The sequence below is a fragment of the Centruroides vittatus genome, unplaced genomic scaffold (assembly GCF_030686945.1).
Source record: "Centruroides vittatus isolate TY-2023 unplaced genomic scaffold, ASM3068694v2 contig_345, whole genome shotgun sequence".
Lineage (NCBI taxonomy): Eukaryota > Metazoa > Arthropoda > Arachnida > Scorpiones > Buthidae > Centruroides > Centruroides vittatus.
This window is the reverse complement of record NW_027122170.1, coordinates 2,049,579-2,073,953: the sequence shown is the minus strand read 5'-3', so window position 1 is coordinate 2,073,953 and position 24,375 is coordinate 2,049,579. Positions and strand designations below refer to the sequence as shown.

Below are 24,375 nucleotides of genomic sequence, written 5' to 3'. Positions count from 1 at the left end.
TACATAACCAGTTATGAGAGTCCAACCAGTTTTTACTAATGTCCGATAAGCAACATCAAATCTAACATGATCTGCCAAGAGGATGCATTCCAGGAAAACTTTTAAGGGAAGCTAGATCCTACTTATGTGTTACTAACGTAAAGAAAACCCTGAAAACTGCATGTGGCCAGCCCATTAGCCATGCTCAAACCCATGACAAACTAACTACCAGTGTTTGGTGGTTTCATCCACTCGGCTACTGGAGAGCACTTATTAAGAAAGTACCATTTAGAAATGAAAGAATCTGAGTGGCAAGTGCTATATGCTACCTGTCACAGTAATGATATAGAGCCTCTATTTGGCAGTATATCATTGTCACAGTAATTAAGTGAATATAATATATTTGTTTTTTTAAATTATGCCCTTTTTTGTAAGAATTATATTTAGTTTATTATTTTGTTAAATTTTTTGCCAATAGATGGCACTACATGTAAATGAGCAAATTGAATGTAAATAGAAATTAATTGATTTACACAAATTCAATAGATATTTTGGGGTGGGTTGTACAGCATTATCTAAGTTAGAAGTAAGTAAAAGTAACTGCTGAGTTTTTTAGCAATTGGTCAAACAGCTTATATATATAAAATACTTTTGTTAAGACTACAAACATGCATTTAACTTGCTAAACTTCTTTATATCAAATCAATAACATGACAATAAAAATAAATTAATTAATAAAATAGTATATAATTTTTACATTTAATAATTAAAATTAAAACTGTCTTTAAAATAAGTGACACTTCAGTTACTCTCTTTCAATGATGAATCTTGAAATCCATTTTTAGTCATATCATTATATCCATTCAATAATTCAATAATAATAATAATAATAATGGAGTGCAATCTTGCAATCCATTTTTCATTCAATTGTCAGAGCATTTTTCATACTTCTGCTAATTTAAATCTGCAGCTCTTCACTAGAAATTTCATTTTGGTAAAGACAGGAAAGTCAATGCAAGCAAAGTCTGATAATTAAGGAAGCTATGAAAGTACAGGCTTATGGTGTTTTGCCAGATATTCATTAGCTAAGAGGGTGGGATATTCCAGGGTATTGCCATGATGGCAAATCCAGCATGTTATTTCTCAAAGTTGAGACTGATTTTGTTTGCTGCATAATAAAGGTCAAAAAGAGTATCAATGTAGAACTCTTTATTAATAAGTCAATAATTAGGAACAAATTCATAATGTATTAGATCTTTCATACAAAGAAAAACTATAAGCATTATGTTCTTCCTTGGATCTGTCAATATGAAATTTTTTCTGCCATGATGAAAAAACTGATTTCCATGTCAATAAAGCCTGTTTTCTCTGTAAGAAAAAAAATACCAGGTTTTACCACCAGTAATTATTCTGTTAAAATATTTGGATCTTTATCAACTATGTCAATCAGTTCTCTGTTGATGAACAGATGAGCAATGGGAAGGCAAGAATAAGTTCTTGCCTTCCCATTGCTCATCTTTTAACTCCATAAAAAACAACAGGAAATAGACAATAGATTTTTCAAGTCATTGTGAAAAACTTGTACTAGAGCTATGCAAAATTTTTAGAATATTAACCAGATCATCTATTGATTGTTACAGTCACTTTTCATTGCTTCATAAACTCAAGTAATCATTTCTTTGTTTTTTGCTGTAATGGATCTACTTGAATGGAGATAGTCCTCTGTTGCTTTATGTGCCATTACACTTGTGTACTTGACATGCCATATGCTTAAGTAAATTAAATGTTTTTGTAAACTTTTTACAAAGTTTAATACAAAATTTAATATCGTTTCACTTTGTAATGTGTCATTTCAGAATTCCAACAGTAGATGTGCTCACACTATTTATTTTGACATTGTTTTTTGTTCTAATCTATCCAAATATAGGCATCCACTGCATATCAGACAAGTATTGATATGTCTACGAAAATGTTCCACCACATATATGCTTGCATTTACAGTCATTATTAGGCAGCATCAAAAATTCAGTTTATTTTTAACTCTACTATATATAAAGCAGATACTAGCTCAGCCAATAATTAATCTAATTCACAAAATAACACCTTCTACTTATAGCTGAGATAATTTTTATTGAGAAAAACTAACGTTTTCGGCTTACTCAATAAGCCATCCTCAGGTTATAACTTTCGAAAAAAGGAACATTATCGTTCCATTAATAGAATACAATTGTTTGAAAAAATTCAAAACACTAGTAACGGACAAGAAGGAAGAACATGGTAATATAAATAAATAAATATACAAAAATACCTAAAAACAAAAGGAAAAACATGGTAATATAAATAAATAAATATACAAAAATAAATAAAAACAAAAAAAGAAGAACATGGTAATATAAATAAATATACAATAAAATCGTTATATTGGGAATAAGAAGTAAAAGATGAAAAATAAAAAATGAAAATAAAAATGATTTCACTGGTGAAACTTTTAAAAAGAACGGCAGATTATCAAGGAATGATGCCAAAACAAGCTAAGATAAGCCTACGAGTTCGTGATACATTTCTTAACTGCGAATTTCCAAGCTGTTGGTAGGCTGTCAGCGTCCCTCGCATTTATGCATGCCTCTTCCAACTTGCTTTTATAGATTTCAATTTTTTCTGCGGTACTTGCTAACGTTGGAGAGCTCAAGGGTTTTACAATATCTGCTGCCTCCCATTTAATTACCGAGCCTTGGGTCTGCGCGTATTGCGAAAGTACTGTTGCGTTGGATCCTTTCCTGACGTCATACTTGTGCTCTTTAAGTCTTTTCCCTAAACTCCTTGTTGTGACACCTATGTAATCTTTTTCGATACCTAGTTCAGCGTTCTCGTATGGGATTTTGTATACTCCTGCTCTGTCTTCCTTCCTAAAGCGATCTTTATCATTCCTTAAGATTGTGTATAGGTTCGGAGCTCTTTTTAGAACCATTCTGGTCTCCTTGCGGTTTGCAATTTCTTTCATAATGCCTTTTGAATTCTTGTTGTAAGTAAACTTCGTGATTTTACTGGGAACGTATTTTAAACCTCTTGTTGTGCCCATCTTATACTTTTTAACTAATCCTGCTATTGTGCCTTTCTTATATCCTAGGGATTCGGCCACTTGCGTGATTCTGTCTATTTCCTTATTTCTGTTAATAACGTTGTCACAATGGGTATAGGCCCTTCTGATAAGAGCTCGGAATGCTGCCAGCTTGTAATGGTACGGGTCGTTAGAATGCGATGGAATATAAAGTGGGCTGTGTGTTGGTTTTACGTACACGTTGGTGGAAAAATGCCCTTCTTTGAACACAATATTAATGTCTAGAAAATGGATAGCGAGGGAACTCTTTTGTTCCATTTTCAATTTTAGGCCATCATTGTTGTTGTTTACTCTTTCTACGAATTTGCCTATCATACTATTATTCCTCCATACAATAAGAACATCGTCCACGTATCTCTTGAAATATAATACATCCTTTTTAAAATCATACAGGACTTTTTTCTCCATTTTTCTAATGACCAACTCACACAATATTCCTGAGACCAGACTTCCCATTGGTACTCCCCGTTTTTGCTTGTACGCTTGGCCGTTGAAACTAAAGCAGGATTCATAACATATTAAATGCATAAATGCGAGGGACACTGACAGCCTACCAACAGCTTGGAAATTCGCAGTTAAGAAATGTATCACGAACTCGTAGGCTTGTCTTAGCTTGTTTTGGCATCATTCCTTGATAATCTGCCATTCTTTTTAAAAGTTTCACCAGTGAAATCATTTTTATTTTCATTTTTTATTTTTCATCTTTTACTTCTTATTCCCAATATAACGATTTTATTGTATATTTATTTATATTACCATGTTCTTCTTTTTTTGTTTTTATTTATTTTGTATATTTATTTATTATTACCATGTTTTTCCTTTTGTTTTTAGGTATTTTTGTATATTTATTTATTTATATTACCATGTTCTTCCTTCTTGTCCGTTACTAGTGTTTTGAATTTTTTCAAACAATTGTATTCTATTAATGGAACGATAATGTTCCTTTTTTCGAAAGTTATAACCTGAGGATGGCTTATTGAGTAAGCCGAAAACGTTAGTTTTTCTCAATAAAAATTATCTCAGCTATAAGTAGGTGTTATTTTGTGAATTAGATTAACTCTACTATATATTTTAATTTCATATAAAATTATCAAAATTTTCTTGTACTTCTATAAAAAGTTATAATTAATACATTCACAAACCTCACAAAATAATCAAATAAGGGATCATTAGAAAAGAGTTTATGTTCATAAATCTTTTTTCTACTGATTTCATAAATTCTGTCTATACACTGTATAAAATCTATTTCCTCTGGTTCTGTTTCAAATTTTTTACCATCCATAGTTTCTAATTTTAGCAAAATCGAAAATAATGCATTATTCCTGCTAGAAGGTTCATTTTCCTAAAAGTAAAATAAATATAATGTTTAGTTAAAAATAATAATAATAATAAAATATTTTATCATTTAAAATGTCTAAACTTAAAATTTATCTATAATTCTTATCCAAAACATTCTGCATATTTCTCTTTAGAAATGAAGTAAAGAATCTTTTCCAAAATTTATATAAAATTTTGTCAGGCTCATGAATTTGATTAAATATTATATACTCTAATTAAATTGTATTATATTTCAGTACATTATTTGAAATAATGTTGAGAATACAGTAGAGACTCGTAAATTGGAACCCCAGTAATCGGCACGATTTTCAGTCAAACTGTGTCATGCTGAATCGAACGTTTTCGATACTAAATTTACTTCTAAAGTATAATTTTCATGTTTTTATATTCTTCAATATATTTATTTTGTATGTACAAAATGCAGAAATAATTTTTAACGATACGATAGTCTCGATTATTATTATAAAAATTTTCGTTAGGCTTAAAATCGACGAAAATTCAACATGAAGCGACACGCAACGGAGAAAAATTTGAACATCGGACAAGTTAATATATTTTTTCGTACATAATGGGTAATCGGAACAAATCCCTAATCTGAACAACCCCAATCCCGAAGTGATTCCGATTTTCGGTTCACTACTGTATTTTAAACAAAGGTTATAGTGGTTTTATAGAAATATAGATATTTTGATCAGATCTACAGAACAGGAGTGGTGAACCTATGGCACACATGTCCAAAGTGGCATGTCTGAGAAATCAACTGGCACATAATATATCATATGATTCTGGTTTATCACCTGATCATTGTTTTTTCAATCAGCTTCTTTACATTTGTTCTAATTAAAGCATATTCATTTTATTTACTTAAACATAATTATTCAAAGTCCAGAACTTTGGCTTGCATAAACATGCTTAAAGGTAAGTACACATGTGAGATTATATAAAGTACAAACAAGTCGACATGGAGAACTTTAGTGATTTCTTCAATGGGACAAATTGATAAAAAGCATACTTGATAGAGCAGACGCTTAGAAGGGGAAATCCATTTATCTCAGTAAAGACTAGACAAAGACAACTATCCAAATTAACAAGATAACCCCTTTAATTTTCCTTGGAACATACAATACATCCAGGAAAACACACAGGAATGTACGGAGCTCGACAATCCAATCTACTGAATAGCTTTAACACACAATTCCCTGACAATAATATGCTACAGAATTCCCGTAACACGCAGACATAAAATATACCGACAATGAGTTTAAAGTGTACCTCTTCTTTTACTTCTTATCAGACAGGAAACAGTTCAAAAACAAAATCTTCCCACTGACCTGGTTGCACAGTCTTTACTTTCTGGCTTCCCAACTATTTTTTTTTCACACTCTCACATGCCACACTCTTCCCTGCTGATTCTTCCTTCTCTCTCCACTTCTGTTCTAACTTCTCCCCAAGACACACCCTCCAATAAATCTCCCACCCTGGGTTACACACCCAGATTTACACAACTCCTCTCCACCAAGTTGGACCCACCACGTGGCGAAGGGGAGGCAGGAAAAGACGTAAGGCACACACATACTATATGGCATGCAGACTCAAAAAGGTTTGCCATCCCTGCTGTAAGTGTCCATAAAATAAGTATATAACTTCAAAATTAATTACTCATAAACTAACAATGATAAACACCTTTAATGAATTTTATCATGTATCAAAAAGGTTTTTCTGCTTGTTCAGTATACCTCCATATGCACTCCCTTTATTGCATGGAGGACATTCAGCTTACAGTCCAGTTCAATCCATATATCAGGGATGGCCAGCACGTAGACCGCGGTCGACCGGTCGACCGCAAAGGTTTTGAAAGTAGCCCGCGAAGCTAAAGTTGAACAATTTGCTTTCATTTAAATTAATGTTTAAAAATCTTAATCGATAATTTATTTTTACAACAATAGACCGTCTGTGCAACATACCCATACTGTTTGTATTTATCCCGATGAACAATGCAAATGAATGTTAACTTTTAAATTAATTGTAGTCGCAATGCATGCGCGTATAAATGGCAATCGCATAAAATGGCGCAAAATCATGTGTCAGACAGTAACGTGACAGCCCCTGGCTTCAATCCACTTGTTACTCTTTGTTTGTGCACTTATATTTACTTTCAATTTTAGTTTTTTTTTATTTATTCATACAGCGAACAGAAGCAGGTATGTTAGTTTATTAATTATTGTTTTAAATGTTATTAATATTTAACCCTATTATTTTAGAATGAATAAACCAAGTACAGGCCGGAAAAAATAAAAACTTATCATTATTTATTTATCATTATTAATTATTTATTAAAATATGTATGAAAAATTTGAAAAATTCTAAAATTGTTCGCCCATATTCATAGTCGCCCGCAGACTATATTTTACTGAAAAAGTAGCCCCTAAAAGATAAAAGTTTGGCCACACCTGCCATATATGATATTGCCCAAGAATATTGAACATTGCACACTGGAAAGATGCAATGATACATTTCTTTAGTTTAGTTAAAGACATCATTTTAGTTTCATAGACAATACCTTTAATAAGAGTAATCCCCAAATTTTATGAAATACCCAAAGGAAAAGTCACTGGAATAATGTCCAATAAACAGGTTGCATGGCCATTAGTTCTTGATCCACCATTGTCTATGTCATGAAAGTTTTTGATAATATAGTTCAATGAAAATGTCAATTAATAAAAAAAATTAAAAAGTCAGAAAGATTTTAATGTTTGATTTAATATTTCATGCTTTCAATTCTGAATGATGCAATTTTGCATTACATTTCCTATGCCAATGATACAATGTTGCATCAATTTGATGCTGGAAATGTTTGGTAAATTGTGCATGCATTATTTTTTGGATGTTATTTATTATTATCTGGAAGCATAAGAAACATTTTAGAGATTATATTTTATCGCTTGGTTTCTTACTTTCCCAAGGCACATTTAATTATAATACTTTTTAATAATTTATGTCCAATGGAAATGTGCCAATGACTCAATTTCACATCATATATAATTCCATAAATATTGCTCAAAATGAAAAAATTTATTCATAATTTTTGTGCAGCAATGATTTATTTTATGAAAAACAAATGAATTGGCATATTAAATGCAACTTTTTCTTTTAATGGTGGTAGCAAAAGTGTTAATATCACAAATTATATAAACAGATTTTTTAAGATTTCAATATAGCATTATATAAATTTCAAATAAATTATAATTCAGATCAACTCATACTCATAACTTTAAAAAATCATATTGTCTTGATGGCATTACACTTAAAAAACTATGTTAGTTTTTCCACATTTTTTATGTTTTCTGTTGACTTCAACTTAATTTTGGTTTTTTTTATCCTTAATTATAAATACAGTGGAACCTCGCTTAACGAGCACTTCACATAACAAGCAAAACAAATTGTAAAAATTTGTCTCGCTTAACGAGCGATATTTCACATAATGAGTGATGAGGAGAGGGGAAGTCCCGAATTGTGCGCATGCGGCATACTCCATCAGTGTTTAGAACTCGTTTCGCTAGCATCTTAGTGTCGCTTGTGATCACATATTTTTCCAAACTTGTGTTCACACATACTACTTATAAACATCAACAACCATAGCCTGTTATATAATCAACACGCCAAACAACATGCCAAATTCTTGGGTCATTAAATTTAATGACCATATCCAAATTAAATTTTAGAAATGTCTGAATTAAAAATTAACTATTTATAATTATTAAATTTAATACAAGATGGAAACATAACTGTCTATCTCTAATCAAATTAATTAATTTCTAATATTCAATTATAGCCTTTACATAATCCAAGAATTTGGCATATAGTTTGAAGTGTTTATCAAACATATTAGCTGCAATTTTGTTTTTTGTTTCTGCAAATCGAATTCTCATTCCAGGATGGTTCATTCCATGCTAGAAGAAAAGATGATGATGATTCAGACTCCTTAACAGTGTATATCGTACTGTACAATTGTTTTTGAACAAATATTACACATAAAACATTTGAGCATTTTTTGGTGTGGGACGCATTATCGTATTTTACATTCTATGGGAAAATTGTTTCACTTAACAAGTGTTTCGCATTACGAGTAAGACTCTGGAACGAATTATGCTCGTTAAGCGAGGTTCCACTGTATTAAATTCTTTCTTTGATCTGAAATTCAATATTAAACACTTCCAAAAATTAAGAATACTTAATTAGACCTACAATATAATAAATCATTTTAAAAGTTTTCTAACCAGAGTATCATCTTTTTCATCTTCCAGTTCAACTTCAGTAAGATCACAAGAGATTTTTTCAACTTCTCCAGTACACTCAAGTACATCTTCCATACTCATCAAATATTCTTTATATGTATTTGTAACAATTTGATGAATTATTGATGCAGCAAAGTAATCATTCAATAAGATAAATCTATATACAAAAATTTTATATTTATTTAAAAAATATATAATTAATTATGTGCCTATATTACATTTAATAAATATACATAAAATAAAATTAATAATAATTTTACCTTACATTTTATTGAAATTGAATTAAAAAATAATAATATATTGTATCATCTATAAAAGTACTTTTATGTATTAAATACTTCAATAAAATTTATGATAGTATCATAAGATAATATCGTGTTCTCAATAAAAATTTAAATATTCTATACTTTTTAAATTATACAGTTTATAATATGTAAAATATATTTACTTCTGAAGATGTTAATTGTTCAAAAACAAAATTTTTAAGTGTATGTAATTTGACAATTATATATTGATCAATATATAAATATTTTTCAAATATTTATTATTCTTCATCACTAAATGATGTTAAATTGTGCCAGTTACTATGAAGAATATATTATCTGTTGATAATTATCAAATGACAGTGCTTGTTAATTTTATTGTCATCTGAGTGCTTGAAATGTTATATATGTCATCCTAAGGCTAATAGCAGATGAGCATGAAAATGCATGGATGCTATTTTTTTTATTCATAAATGTGAAAATTCACAGCGACGAAGTCAATAGTCAGAGAAGTGCTTTTTTCACATAGTCAGCTTTCTTTCAGACATGTATATGTCAACACGAATCTCGAAGATGCAATGTTTTTTATTACATACAAAAATATTTAAAAACAAACAAACAAAGAAAATGTAGGCAATATCGGATACTCCTTTTGATTGTAACCTGTCTTCCTTTTTCTTATTTCTGTTTTTATAAACTTCAAATGAAGTTTCTCTCAATTCTTGCCCCTCACTAATTTGCATGATCCTTTTACTTTATATCAATGTGTATTTTTAAAATACACATGTACCGTACACCCTTCAGCAGAAACAACACCGACCCAGTATTTCCTTGAAATAATGTTACCACATCGATTGTTTTTCGTACTTGTTCGACGACCATAGGCTTCGAGTGCATCTCCCAGTGCATAACGGTTACGCTCTGTCATGAGATTATCACGTATGATCCAGCGGCCTGTCTATGTCAAACAATGTAATTTTTTGCATCCACTTCCGTCTGATTGCTCCCACGTTTTTGCAATCCTGTGACGTCTGTCATTTTTGATGGACATGAAATCACACTCGTCTGACATTAGCCTTAATCGTAAAACTTCCATCACAACAATGGAAATTAAAATTTATTTTATTTGTTAATATAATAATTTTCATAATTTTTTTATAACTTTTCAGATCACAAAAAGAAATTATATTATGATATTAAAAAAACAAATTTAAAAACTGTAAAATTTTAATTTCTTGTTTAAAATTATACTCTTTATTAAAATTATTTTTTTATAAAAAAATAATATTTTCTTAATAATTAAATATAAAAAATGAAATCTTTAAATTATATACAATTATGAAGTGTGTTTGATTTTATGAGGTCAGAGAACAGTATAACAATTCTCTATTATAATCTCAAATGATTTCAAACCACTAAAAGATGAAAGATTCAAATTTTCAAATATATTGCATTAAATTCTCATTACTATTGCTCTCAGCCAATTATTTTATGTATCTAGTTATTTAATTCAGTTCTTTTATTCATTTTTATGTTATTTTATTAGTTTTGAAATTAAGTTATTTTATAGTTGTCAGTTGTATTGTGGTGTGACGGGTTAAAGAAAACCACGTTATGTGAATAATCTCACGGATTGCACACGTATTACAAATAAGTAACAGTAAAGACAATTTTATTCGTTTATTGACGCGGATTACAAAAATCTAAGCTGATTAATTTTTCCTTTGTGTACAATGCGGGTAGTCCGGATTGAACATTCAAACGCGAAGGCGGTTGGTTTACAATCGGTTTTAATCGCGCTACTATACTAATTAAATCTACTTAAACTAGGTTATAACTAATGTTAGTTAGATTAAGAAAGGAAATATAAGATGGTTATATTTTAAGAAGACCACCCCTTTCTTTGTTTGGCGAGTTTAAGAGGCCTATTACGATTAATGAAAGACGAAACCTGACTACTTGGGACTCCTCCGGTGGGACGAAACATCTAAATAAAAAGAACTACTTCACTTCTTGATAACACAGTCCTTTCACACAACTCTGGATTTCCCTCTCTTGTTCTTTTCTTCATCGGCAATCTGCTCCCTCTCTACACGTGTTCTTCTTCCCGCCGTTCCCTCGCCAATGCCGCAAATCGTCCCCCTCTCCTTTGACAAGGGGTGAGTGACCTCGCACTCGCCCAAAACTCGCCATGAGAAAAATATTTTAGAAAATTAGTGAAAAGTCATAGACGATGGGGTTAGTGGAACAATGTTAATGTTAACTTATAAAATACGATAATACATACATAATTACATGGGGGGGCTTCACCCACCACATCATCCCCCACCTACAGGTATTTTGGTTACATTACATATAATGACAAGCTACTAGTATCCATGGTGTAACAGGTGATAATTGATGCGCTGACCTCTCAAGTTATACGGTTTAGGAACCACTCTCGGCTGATCCTTTTCCGGTTGCCTTCTGGCTACTTCGTGTTGTAACCCTGTCGAATTCTGATCGCATTCCCGACTGCCTCTGGTAGTTGAGATGATGCGGGGATCAAATTCGTCGCTCTCATCCTCGTCCATAGTAGTCAATCCATGGTCCATTTGCATACCCCTCGCTCTCCTCTGGCTTTTATGGTTTCTATCGAGGTGTGGTTTGAAGTAAGGTTTAATTCTGTCTATGTGAATGGTTTGTTTGTTGTTATTATTTCCCGCACTGATTCTGACGTTAACATCATTGACTATTTCGGTAATGCGGTAAGGGCCCATGTACTTTGGGGAGAACTTTTTCCTCTTCGGGTCGCTGTGGGGCCTCAATAACCAGACTCTCTGGCCAACTACGAATTTTCTTACGTTCCTATTTTTATTCCAATATTCGCGTGCCTTTTGTTTTCTCTCCTCACTAACCCGCCTAGTGGATTCGTATACTATACGCATTCTCTCCACAAGTTGTTCACGGTATGACTCTATACTCTCACTTTCCCTCGATGGTGTTTCGATGTTAACTTCGTGCGGAAAGGCTGGGTCGAATCCATACATGATGAAGTTTGGCGTTTCATGTGTCGTGGAGTTTACACTATTCCTATAGGCGAACATTGCAGCGGGTATGTACTTGTCCCAGTTTCGATTGTCACCATCTGATATCTTCGATATGATGCTTACTATTGTTTTGTTGGCCCTCTCCACTGCACCATTTGATGTGGGCCTATACGATGTTGTGACTTTCCTCCTTATTCTCAAGTTGGTGCATAGTTCTTCCATAACTCGGCTTATTAAATTTGCTCCTCGGTCTGATATCAGTGTCTGCGGGCAACCAAATCGGCAAATGACATGGTCGAACAAGGCCTCAGCGATTATATCGGATGTTTGTTGTGGGATGGGGTGGCTTCGGCGTACCTCGAAAAGAGGTCGATTACCACAAGAATGTATCTATTTCCAAGGTCTGATTTAGGAAGGGGCCCAATCAGATCCATCCCTAGCACCTGCATTGGACGACAGATTTTATTAAATTCCTGCACTGGCGCCTTCCCCTTATGCCTGTTATATTTCTGGCAAACAGTACAGGACTTGACATATTCCTTAACTCTGTCCCACATTTTCCTGAAATAGTATCTCCTTTGCACGTGCTGGTGAGTTTTATACACTCCACCATGTCCTGCTAGCTGGCTATCGTGGTGAAGGCCAATGACCTTTTCAATTGCGTCCTCCCCTACGCACTCCCTAAAGCGGGACCTGTCACTGTTATTGCCTCCCACGAAAAAGAGAGAGCCGTCGATTATGTCAAAGTCGGTAATAGAGAGAGGCGGGTTGTCGCAGTCTTTCCTGTTTCCTTGTATTGTGCGTTTTATGGGCCCAAAGAGCGGGTCCGTTTCCTGAGAAAGCACTATAATGTTATGTATGTTCTCACACTCGTTGCTTGCCACGTCTGCACTTCCGCTCTCGGGTCTTGACAAGTAGTCGGCAACGACGTTATCAGCTCCTCGAACGTGTCCGATTGTGCAATCATACTCTGAGACCTCCAAGGCCCACCTCATTAGGCGCCGATTGTTGTTTTGCATGTTCTTCAAGAACATTAATGGGCGGTGGTCAGAGAAGATCCTTATTGGCCTGCCGAGGATGAGGTAGCGGAAGTGTCTCAGTGCAAAGACGAGTGCCATACACTCTTTTTCTATTGTTGAATAGTTCAACTCACTTCCATTTAATCTCCGACTGTAGAACCCAATTGGCCTTACCTCCAGGTTCGGACCTTCTTGTTGTAAGGTTGCACCAATGCAGTTGTCACTTGCATCTGTATATAGCTGAAACTCAGCATCAAAGTCGGGATGACCTAGTGTTGGTGCCTCAGAAATTATGGCCTTTATATTCTCAAAGTCAGATTCATGTTCATCGGTCCAAATAAACTTAACACCTTTCCTAGTCAGGTTTGTTATTCTATTTACTATCCCAGACAGACCCTTCATAAACAGGCGATAATAGTTTATCATCCCTATAAATCTCCTCACTTCTCTCACATTGGTTGGTGGCTTTATCTGCCTTATAGCTTCCACATTCTTCGGGTCCAGTGAGATACCTTCTGCATTAATTAGATGGCCGAGGTATTTTATCTCCCTCACGAACAGGTGACACTTTTCGGGTTTTAGTTTTAGCTCGTGTTTTTTTATTCGGCGAATGACGTCGTCTAAGAGCTCGAGGTGTTCCTGTTCCGTTTTCGAGTAGAGTACGATGTCGTCCTGAAAGACATAACATCCATTTCCGATTATGTCAAACAAGATTGTGTTCATTACTTTTTGGAAGTAGCGCCCGCTGTTCTTTCCCCCTTGCGGCATACGGCAGAGTTGGTATTTGCCTGAGGGGGTCATGAATGCGAATATCTCTCTCAACTCCTCATCAATCGGAATTTGGTAATATCCTGAGCTGAGATCTAACACAGAGAATATGACACTACCTTGGAACTGGGTTAGAATATCATCCACTCTGGCCATTGGGAAGTCTTGGCCAACTATGACTTCGTTGACCTTCCGTAGGTCGAGAGTTAATCGGATGTCTCCATCGTCCTTCTGCACCAGGTGGATTGGGGAGTTCCAGGGGAGGTGCTGTTTTCAATTATGCCAGCCTTCTTGTAATCATCAATTTTTTGTCTCAGCTTTGGTAGCAGGATGTGAGGGATTCTATATTGACGGGTGTGTATAGGTCTATTGTCCGTGATCTTAAACCGGTGAGTGAATTTCGAAGTCCCATTCAAGTCACTCACGTGTAGCGAGAAGCACTCTCTGTATTTTATAATTATGCTCCTTATTTCATCCTTTCACGGGCTAGGCACACCAGAGAGATCCACTTTGTCTAATAATCTGTCATTCGTCACTTCATTGCATGATAGGGCGATAGTCTGTATCGTTGGAGCATGTCTCACGTGGTTTTGTACAATTCCATCTAATTTCTTTATGATTGATCTATCTTTGGAAAAATAATCTATCCCCAATACCCCACGGTATTCTCTCGTGGGTTCAATGCTGTAAACGATAAAATCATGGTTCACTTCCCTCCCTTCTGAGTTAACCATGGTCAATTCAATTCCCGTCGAGCAGAGTGTCGGCGTACTGTTTATTCCTTTTAATAAGATGTTAATGTGGTAGGTTCGTGCATCAGTGTCATTCATTCTGCTTACCAATCCTTCATCTATTACTGACCGCTCAGCTCCTGTGTCGATGAGGAAATTCACGGTTTGATTGTTGATTTCCGCTGTGCACAAGGGTAATCCACCACGACTTTGTGTTAAACTGTTGGCCATTTTTACTTGGTATTTACCCCGTTGACCCTGGCCATCGTCATTGGGGTTTCCTAGTTTAAATCTCTTTGCCATTTACAGTTTCTAGCTATATGGCCTAGTGAGTTACACCTATAACACCTAGGTCCTGCCTTTCTCTCTCTGTTACTAGCCTCAATCTGAGTTTTTAGAGCATCGATTGTAGCTGTCAGTTTTTCGATGTCTGCTCTCATTTGTTTCATTTCTGCTTGATGAGGGTCACCTCTATCTCCACTGACACTATTAACTTTGCATTCTTCAGGCTCTTCCTCAATGCCCGAAGAGTTAACCTCGCTTCGTCTCGAATATCTCTCTCTTTGCTTCACTATCCTTTCAGCCAACTCCACGGCATCCCCCAACGTTTGTGGATCAGTTCGGATGACATCCTTCTGAATGTGGGGCATTAGCCCTTGCAAAAACTGGTCTTTCAACATGTTCCCCTTTATGTCTTTGTAGAGGGGGGAACTTTTTTCAAGTGTCTCCATTGCGGTTTTCAGTCTAAAAGTGTAACTTCGGATCGGTTCCCCTTTCCTCTGTTCGATCTGAATGAAGCTTTCTAGTGCGGATTTGTATTATTTATCTGTGGGGAAAAGCGCTCAATTATGTCCTCCTTTATTTTTTCAAAGTCCGATCCATGGAAGGACTCACTTTCGAAAAGGTATGCGAGTGCCCTACTTTTCAGTCTGGCTCTCAATGTCACAAGTTTCGTGATCTGATCCCACTTTGCCAAACTGGCGACTTGTTCAAAACAGTTGAAGAATTGGGCGACGCTGATTGACTCCCTCTCGGCAGAGAAGAAGGGAATCATTCCCAAAAACCCAGAGACAATCGGGGCTTCTTGCTGACTGCTGGAGAGTCGTTCATCCATTGTTCTTTGTTCTTCCATATTGTCCGAATACACACAATATTTATAATAATATAATATATCTCAAATATAATAATATATATAATAATAATATAATAATAATATCAATTATATTACACTTTTAAATTCGATACGTGCGAGGATACTCGTATCCTGTCGCGGACGCCAATTATGTGGTGTGACGGGTTAAAGAAAACCACGTTATGTGAATAATCTCACGGATTGCACACGTATTACAAATAAGTAACAGTAAAGACAATTTTATTCGTTTATTGACGCGGATTACAAAAATCTAAGCTGATTAATTTTTCCTTTGTGTACAATGCGGGTAGTCCGGATTGAACATTCAAACGCGAAGGCGGTTGGTTTACAATCGGTTTTAATCGCGCTACTATACTAATTAAATCTACTTAAACTAGGTTATAACTAATGTTAGTTAGATTAAGAAAGGAAATATAAGATGGTTATATTTTAAGAAGACCACCCCTTTCTTTGTTTGGCGAGTTTAAGAGGCCTATTACGATTAATGAAAGACGAAACCTGACTACTTGGGACTCCTCCGGTGGGACGAAACATCTAAATAAAAAGAACTACTTCACTTCTTGATAACACAGTCCTTTCACACAACTCTGGATTTCCCTCTCTTGTTCTTTTCTTCATCGGCAATCTGCTCCCTCTCTACACGTGTTCTTCTTCCCGCCGTTCCCTCGCCAATGCCGCAAATCGTCCCCCTCTCCTTTGACAAGGGGTGAGTGACCTCGCACTCGCCCAAAACTCGCCATGAGAAAAATATTTTAGAAAATTAGTGAAAAGTCATAGACGATGGGGTTAGTGGAACAATGTTAATGTTAACTTATAAAATACGATAATACATACATAATTACATGGGGGGGCTTCACCCACCACATCATCCCCCACCTACAGGTATTTTGGTTACATGTACATATAATGACAAGCTACTAGTATCCATGGTGTAACAGTGTTCTATGAAATTTTTATTTATATTCTATATGACAGAATAAAAACGTGTCTTGCTACATTTTTTATAAAAGTCAGTTTGCCTAAAAAATTCTCAAAGTTGTCAGTATAATACTTTATTATTTTATTGTAACTGTTATCAGTATTTATTGCTTATGCTCATGAGGTCAATACTCCAGATGTAAAATTTGTAAGAATCCAAAATTGAGTGATCATTTATCATCTTAAAAAATAGATTAAATCACAAAAATAAAAATGAAAAATTTATAATTTTTATTTTATATTTGTTAATATATAATCAGAACCTATTTTATATTTTAGAAATTATACAATTAGAAATATAATGTTTTACATTAGTTAAAAACAAGCAATGGCTGAAAGAGATGTATCATCTATATATAGAAGAAACATTAACTAATTTTACATTTTTATTTTTAGCTCAACATATGGCATAATTTCTGGCTTTCTCAAATAACACAAGACAACCTCTCTTGCCAGGATTGCTTTAACAGCACTGCTTAGGCAGTGTTATTAAAGAAGTGTTAAAAAAAATAATTATAAATATTACAAAGATCTTTGTCAAATTCTTGCTACAACAAACATACCTTATTCAAAATGAAATATTCCTAATCTGCAAAAACTCTTTGAAAAATATACTCAAGGAAAATCCCATGTGAAAGTAAAGTATATAAATATCACTTGCTTGCATGTTATGAAGAGATTATGGACAGCATCAGAGTGTCATTTCATGAATTAAAAAGTTATATTAGAAGTAAAAGTGTTTTCATACCTTGACAAATATAAACAAATCCTACGTTTAACTGATTGACCATAACATGAATGTTCCTCAAATTCTTCATCATCATGTTCTAATATTGCCATTCTAACTGTTTGACCTTTCAAAAACCTTTTTCTTGCACCTTCATCAGTTTGTTTTACTTTTACTTTTTTTTCTAAAGTTCTCTCCTTGATATAATCTAAATATAAAACAAAATTTTATCTAACTTTTCATAGTTTTATATTATAATGTCATTTCTCCATTATACATAAATCATTATGACCAGTTCAGATTATTGTTATTTTTTATTATGAATTGATACAAATATAATCTGTTAACATAAGTTACTACATTTCCACACAAATAAGAGCATGCTCTTATATGTATAAAAATACAGGATATATTTTAATTTAATAATAGATTAACTAATTATTATTTTCCTATCTAATATTCTTAATAAATGGTTTTTAAAATTTTTTGAAAGCATTAGATTTTTCATCATAAATAAAGTTTTATAAATTATATTATTATACAGTATAATGTCAGTTTTTATTTTATTATAATTATAGTACTATCTTGAATAACAAAAAAATTAGAATTGTTAAATTATACTTAAGATCCACACAAATTTATTTTTCCAAATTCCTCAAACAATTGCTATCTGTTTTCTTGGAGATCAAGATGCACACAATTTGGATTCTAACACTGAATATTGTAAACCTGGTTTGTTTTGGTTTATGATATGGCTTTAGAATCCAAATTATATTTTCTGTTACTGTTGTCTTGAAACCTCCTGAAAATGGGCTGGAAAGCCTAAAAGTAATAACAATGACAATTAAAAACAAAAAACCTTGATAATTCCAGCAAAAAATATTTAATAAAAACGTTTTCGACTGTTTTAAACAGCCTTCATCAGTTAAAACGAACTTAAAAACTTTTTACTTTAGAATTAATTTGAATTTTAAATATTTGCTTGAGTTCTTTTTCTGCATTCTTTTGTTTTTAAGTTCGTTTTAACTGATGAAGGCTGTTTAAAACAGTCGAAAACGTTTTTATTAAATATTTTTTGCTGGAATTATCAAGGTTTTTTGTTTTTAATAGTTATTTTCCAGTAGCTATTTTTGTTTATTGCATTGTATGGCTATGCCGGCCAAGATATATAGAAGAATTGTTGTCAAGCTATGCAAAGCAAAGGGAAAATTTGAATTCCTGTCGCAATGCCGTTTAAATGATGTTTTCCCGAATTCCATTCATCGGATACGTCTCCCCGTAGGATGTGAGTCTTTGTTACCAAAACTAAAATATCTTTGCCTTAACAAAGCCATCAGGTCTTCTAGAAGACGGTATTATGCCTTATTGCGTGAGCTTATTCAGTTGGAAGATCGCATTTACGAGCAAGACCCGTTGCTTCTAAAGGATGTCAACAGCAGGGTGGTCAACTTAACGTATTCCGTCGAAAGAAACTTAAAATGTGGCTATGTCAAAAAACTTAAATGGTTATTACGTGGGCAGAACATCAAACCTCGCTTGATAAAAAACACATTTATAACGCCTTGGGATAATATTACTCCTCCGAAGTGTCTTTTTGAAGCTCTGAAGTATGGCCCACTGTTTGCTCCTGCTACTGTACCGAGGCCAGAGAAAGTTATTCCAAATATTGAATTAATTATTAAGGACATGAATCCTACCAGACAAGATTACATCAGATGGAAAACAAGGTTTAGATCCGCAAATGAAAGAAATTCTAACTTGGAAGCAAGACGATTCCACAACTGCATTGAAAGGTCAAGGCAATGGCTACAAATGAATGATGTAGTACTTATTAAAGCGGATAAGTCTAAAGGTGTGGTCCTTATTAAGCGTGATTCCTACAACCATAAATTACTTGATTACATCAGAACCACCGAATGTCAACATGCTCCCGACAAATACATGGAATCGCTGCAACAAAGAGTCAAGAAATTCTCGTTAACCCCATTGGCTCGTATTTTGCGGTTGCATAACTCAGTGTTACAGGCTCCAAAAACGCCTAGAATTTTCGCTTTTGGTAAGACGCACAAGCCTAATTGCCAAATACGCCCGGTAATAGAGAAATGCGGGTCCCCTACATTTGCCCTTGAGAAGCAGCTTGTCAAGTTTATCCAGCCGAAGATTCAAGAATACCCCTTTGCTATACAAAACGCAGTACAACTAGTTGAAAAGCTCAACAGCATTACACTCAAGAATAACGAATATATGACAGTGATGGATTTTAAGTCCTTGTTTCCATCTATAAGACTACCACCGTGTTTTTGTGAACTGAGGGACTTTCTTTTTGCTAATATAGATAATGCAGCGAAATACCATACCAGCATTTTGGAACTTGCAGATTTAATATGTTACACGTCGTTTTTCGAATTTGAAGATGATACATATTTGCAAGAAAGAGGGGTGCCTATGGGGAGCCCTATGTCCTCTATTTTATGTGAACTTGTATTACGGCGTTTGGAAAGCAAGGTCATACCCATCTTTCAACATCAGATTGTTTTATATACAAGATATGTAGATGATGTTTTCATCCTTTGGAAAAATGATTGTAGCGCTCCGCATTTCCTGCACGAAATCAACAAAAACCCATATGGTTTGACCTTAGCGCTAGACCAAGAGAGTGCTTTTAACGTAAATTTCCTTGATCTTTCAATCACATGCAAGGAGGGTCAAATATGGACTGACATTTATAGAAAACCCACCTATCAGCCCATTATTATTATACCAAAAAATTCTGTCGATCCGATGAATTTTAAATACGCAGCGTTCCATGCCTGGATCAAGCGTGCTTACACGCATTGCACCAGTGTTATTGACACCTATAAGGAACTAAGTTACATTCGTGCTACAGCATTACAACATGGGTATCGGAGTAAGGAGATTGATGGACTTATCGACAGGTTTCAGAGGACAAAAAATCGGCAGCTTCCTCCTATGAATCAAGGGAGAAAAGTGATTCTCAATTATTTTCCTTTCTTACACACGATGATTAAGAAAGTGGCCAAAAATAACAACTTAAGATTGTTGTATCGACGTAATCCTACAATATATCGATTATTAAGAAATGACAAGAAAAAAGAAAACCATAGTTATAAAACAGGGGTATATTCTATACCTTTAAAGGATCGTCGGTTTAATTCGGATCTGGTATACGTTGGCGCAACCATGAGGCATTTAAAACAGAGGCTTAAGGAGCATAGATACTCCATTAATAAAAGCTTGGATACTACTGTGCTAGCAGCTTTCGCTAAACATCAAGATGTTGACATTTATTGGGATAAAGCGTCTATCATTAAGGCCACGACCAACAAACAAATGCTGAAATATTTAGAAAAACTAGAAATCTACAAAGCCCACGTTAACACCGGTTGTATTAACCATAGAGACGCTGATGCTTTGTCCACGGCTTGGAGATCGTTTTACCGCAGTACATAACGTTTTTTCTTGTAATAGACAAGTTTTTGCGGCAATATTTTGTTATTTGTTTTATTTTTTATTTTTATTCTCACTGCGATATATTGCGCATGCGCAATTTGTTAATTTCTTATTCAGAACGGCATTTTTACTTTAGAATTAATTTGAATTTTAAATATTTGCTTGAGTTCTTTTTCTGCATTCTTTTGTTTTTAAGTTCGTTTTAACTGATGAAGGCTGTTTAAAACAGTCGAAAACGTTTTTATTAAATATTTTTTTGCTGGAATTATCAAGGTTTTTTGTTTTTAATAGTTATTTTCCAGTAGCTATTTTTCTTTATTACAATGACAATTTTAATATCTTGGTCTCCAAAATTTCAGATAGACAAAATCTTTCTAATTAAGTTTAGAAAATAATAAACAGAATGTGGTTCTAATTAAACAGATAAATTTAGCTATTGTACAACAGGCCATAAAATTGAAGAATCTTTGATGGTGGATCCAACGTATATCATCATCATCATCATAACAAAAAGCTGATTAGATGAAGCTTAACTCACTAAAAATCTAGGTTAGTGCTATAAATTTCTGCCAACTTTAATTTTTCAAAGAAATTGAAAGAACAAATAAAGTACCATATTTACTCGGATATAAGACAATCTCGCATATAGGACGAGGTGTGACTTTAGGGACCAAAATAAAGAAAATTAGATTTATTAATACAATTCGAATTTTATTTCGTTTAAACACAAATAAAATATTATCAAATGTACATATTAACCAAACAACCATGTTTGCCTTAATACATGATGCATGGAAAACAAAACCAAAACATTTTAATGCACATGACTGAAAAAAGTTTATTTTTAAAAATTCAGAATATGCTAATATTCATTAAAGATAACAATTTAACTAATATAAAATAACTACATTTATAATTATTGCTAAGTGACCTGTATTTCATTAATGTTTTTATAAATAACTAAAAACTATTTTCTGCAAACAAATGAGATGCAATCTGGTTTTTAATTAATTAAAGAATTAAACCAATAAACAAAGAAAAGTGTCTTAATTTGTTTACAGTAGGTGCCAACTTACACTAAATAGACTGTAGACCTATAATGACAGCATGAAGTATACATGGTTCACAGAAATTATTGCAAAAACGCAAAGAATCCTTCGCTCGCACATATAGGACAACCTAGGTTTTCAAAGCAATAAAAAATTAATAAAAACCTTGTCTTATATGCGAGTAAATATGGTACCTAATAACTTATGGAAATGATTTAGAGTAGGCAAAAATTTACTAAGCTCTTTGCAGGCCACCTGCCCAGAGGAAGATTATCTACCAAGAATTGTTTCTAGAAAATAATACTTAATAAGTTGATATGTCTATCAAAGATTAGCATTCAGAAGTAACAAGAAAATGTACATTTGTATTTAATTACATATATAAACTGTATATAAATTATAAGAACATGTAGTAGTAGTTAGTTTCTATAAAACCTTACTGACATATAATGTTTCTTAGAAGTTTATCACACACAAATCAGATGATAAACAATGTTCCCTCTAAGCTGTACGGCTGCGCACTGCTCAAATTGTTGCCGCAAACAAGAATTTATGTGCCGCGCAGGCGAACATGCACACTGATTTGAATTGTTGTTTACTTATTTCACACACTGTCTGCAACATGATTATTACTACGTATATTACAATTAAATACATTAAATCATTGACAAAAGATAATATTTTGTATGGAAGTATGTTTTAAAATGAATTTTAATCTCTACTTTATAATTAATTATTTTAATTTTTATAGGAAAAAAATAAGATTTTATATATACTGTATATGCTCAGAAAAATTTTTTGCTCAGAATCTGCTCAGCAAAAATTTTTGCTCAGAGAAGTATATGTTCCGTTCATCTACAAAAAAAAATTAGAGGGAACATTGATGATAAATCTTTATCTAAATCATCACATTAACTTGAAAAACTGTCAATAAGATTTAACAGATTTAAGGTAAACAATTTTGTCTTTATTATTGATAATTGAGTGTCAACAATGGAAGTGTTAAAAGAAAATGATGTGCAAGATTTACAGGCGCAGATGCAGTTTTTTGTGTTTTTAATTGCGTTTTAATAGGGTACGTCATGAGAATGTACACTAAGGGATTTTTCGAAATTCCCCCTGCTGGGGAGAGGTTGTTAACACTTCCCCCCCTCAGGGAAGTGTCAACAATGGAAGTGTTAAGAGAAAGCAACATGCAAGATTTACAGACGCAGATGCAGTTTTTTTGTTTTTGCAGGAAATCGAACATTTAATTTAATTTAATTTATTTAGTCATACTGGGAAAAACCCATGATGCGGGGAATACAAAAATCATTACATATACATTACAAACTGAACTAATATAATAATACAATTCATAAGTTATTATAGAGAAAAAATAAAATATACATAAATAAAACAAACAAATTATACAAAGCGATATCAGAAAAAATATTTAAACAAAATATCCATATATAAAAAAGAAAAAAACAAAATTGTGGGGAGAACTATCCGAACAAAAAAACAACATTATATAAAGAAATTAATTACACCCACCTATAAAACAAAAAGGAATTAAGTTATCACGTCAAAAAGTGGATAGTCTCCCAAAAATTCTTTGCCACAAACACACTTTTAAAGTAAAAAAGCAAATGCCACCTTTGGGCAAAATCAAATATTCCAATATGCAAAATGAAACAAAGGAAATCGAACATATTTTTAGACCCATCTAAAAATTCTCTAATTAGTCTGGAAACAGGGTGACCTAATTCTTGCGTTCTGTGAAAACAGGTAAAATTGACTATAATGTAATAATCTTAATCTTCGCTATCATTACTTTTTGCCCGAGCAACACCGGGCTTATCTGCTAGTTATTGATAATTGTATTTAAAAACATAGATAACAAACGATTATTTATTGTGACATTGTCACAATAAATAATCGTTTGTTATCAGACAAATGAATGGACAGATGGACAACAGTGGGAATTTATAAATCTACTACTTCTTCTTCTGGTTCCGTATTCATTTCTGGATGTAGGATTAGTATTATTACAACAATCTCAATTGTGCTTCACGTGTGAGTTCTTCTGCTTTATTTTTCCATTCACATATATTACCTAACCAACTTTTCCTTCTCCTTCCTCGGCTTTTCTTTCCATAGATTTTTCCCTCCAAAATATTTCTCAAAATTTCATATTTACTTCCTCGGATGATGTGGCCAAAATACCCCGTCTTTCTTCTTTTAACTGTATTTAAAACTTCTTTTTCTTTCCCTATTCTTTCCAAAACTTCATAATTTGTTATTCTATCTGTCCAAGATATTTTTTAAGTTCTTCTATATAACCACATTTCGAATGCTTCAAGTCTGTTTAACACATTTTTATCTAAAGTCCACATTTCTTCTCCATAAAACAAACTGACATCACATAGCACCTTAACATTATAACTTTAAGATTTAAATTAAAAGCATTGCATT

At 33.3% G+C, this 24,375-nt stretch overlaps 1 protein-coding gene across 3 annotated transcripts in view; it reads right to left on the bottom strand.

The window, feature by feature from the left end:
• Positions 1 to 24,375, bottom strand: part of Dhc16F (Dynein heavy chain at 16F) — a 383,439-nt gene that overhangs the window by 252,895 nt on the left and 106,169 nt on the right. For all 3 annotated transcript variants that reach the window (XM_067269011.1, XM_067269009.1, XM_067269010.1), the window contains exons 9-11: positions 17,420 to 17,606; positions 8,713 to 8,887; positions 4,240 to 4,439 (exon numbers count right to left, since the gene is read on the bottom strand). In XM_067269011.1, coding sequence (XP_067125112.1) covers positions 4,240 to 4,439; positions 8,713 to 8,887; positions 17,420 to 17,606 — 562 coding nt within the window. The remainder of the gene's footprint in view (positions 1 to 4,239; positions 4,440 to 8,712; positions 8,888 to 17,419; positions 17,607 to 24,375) is intronic.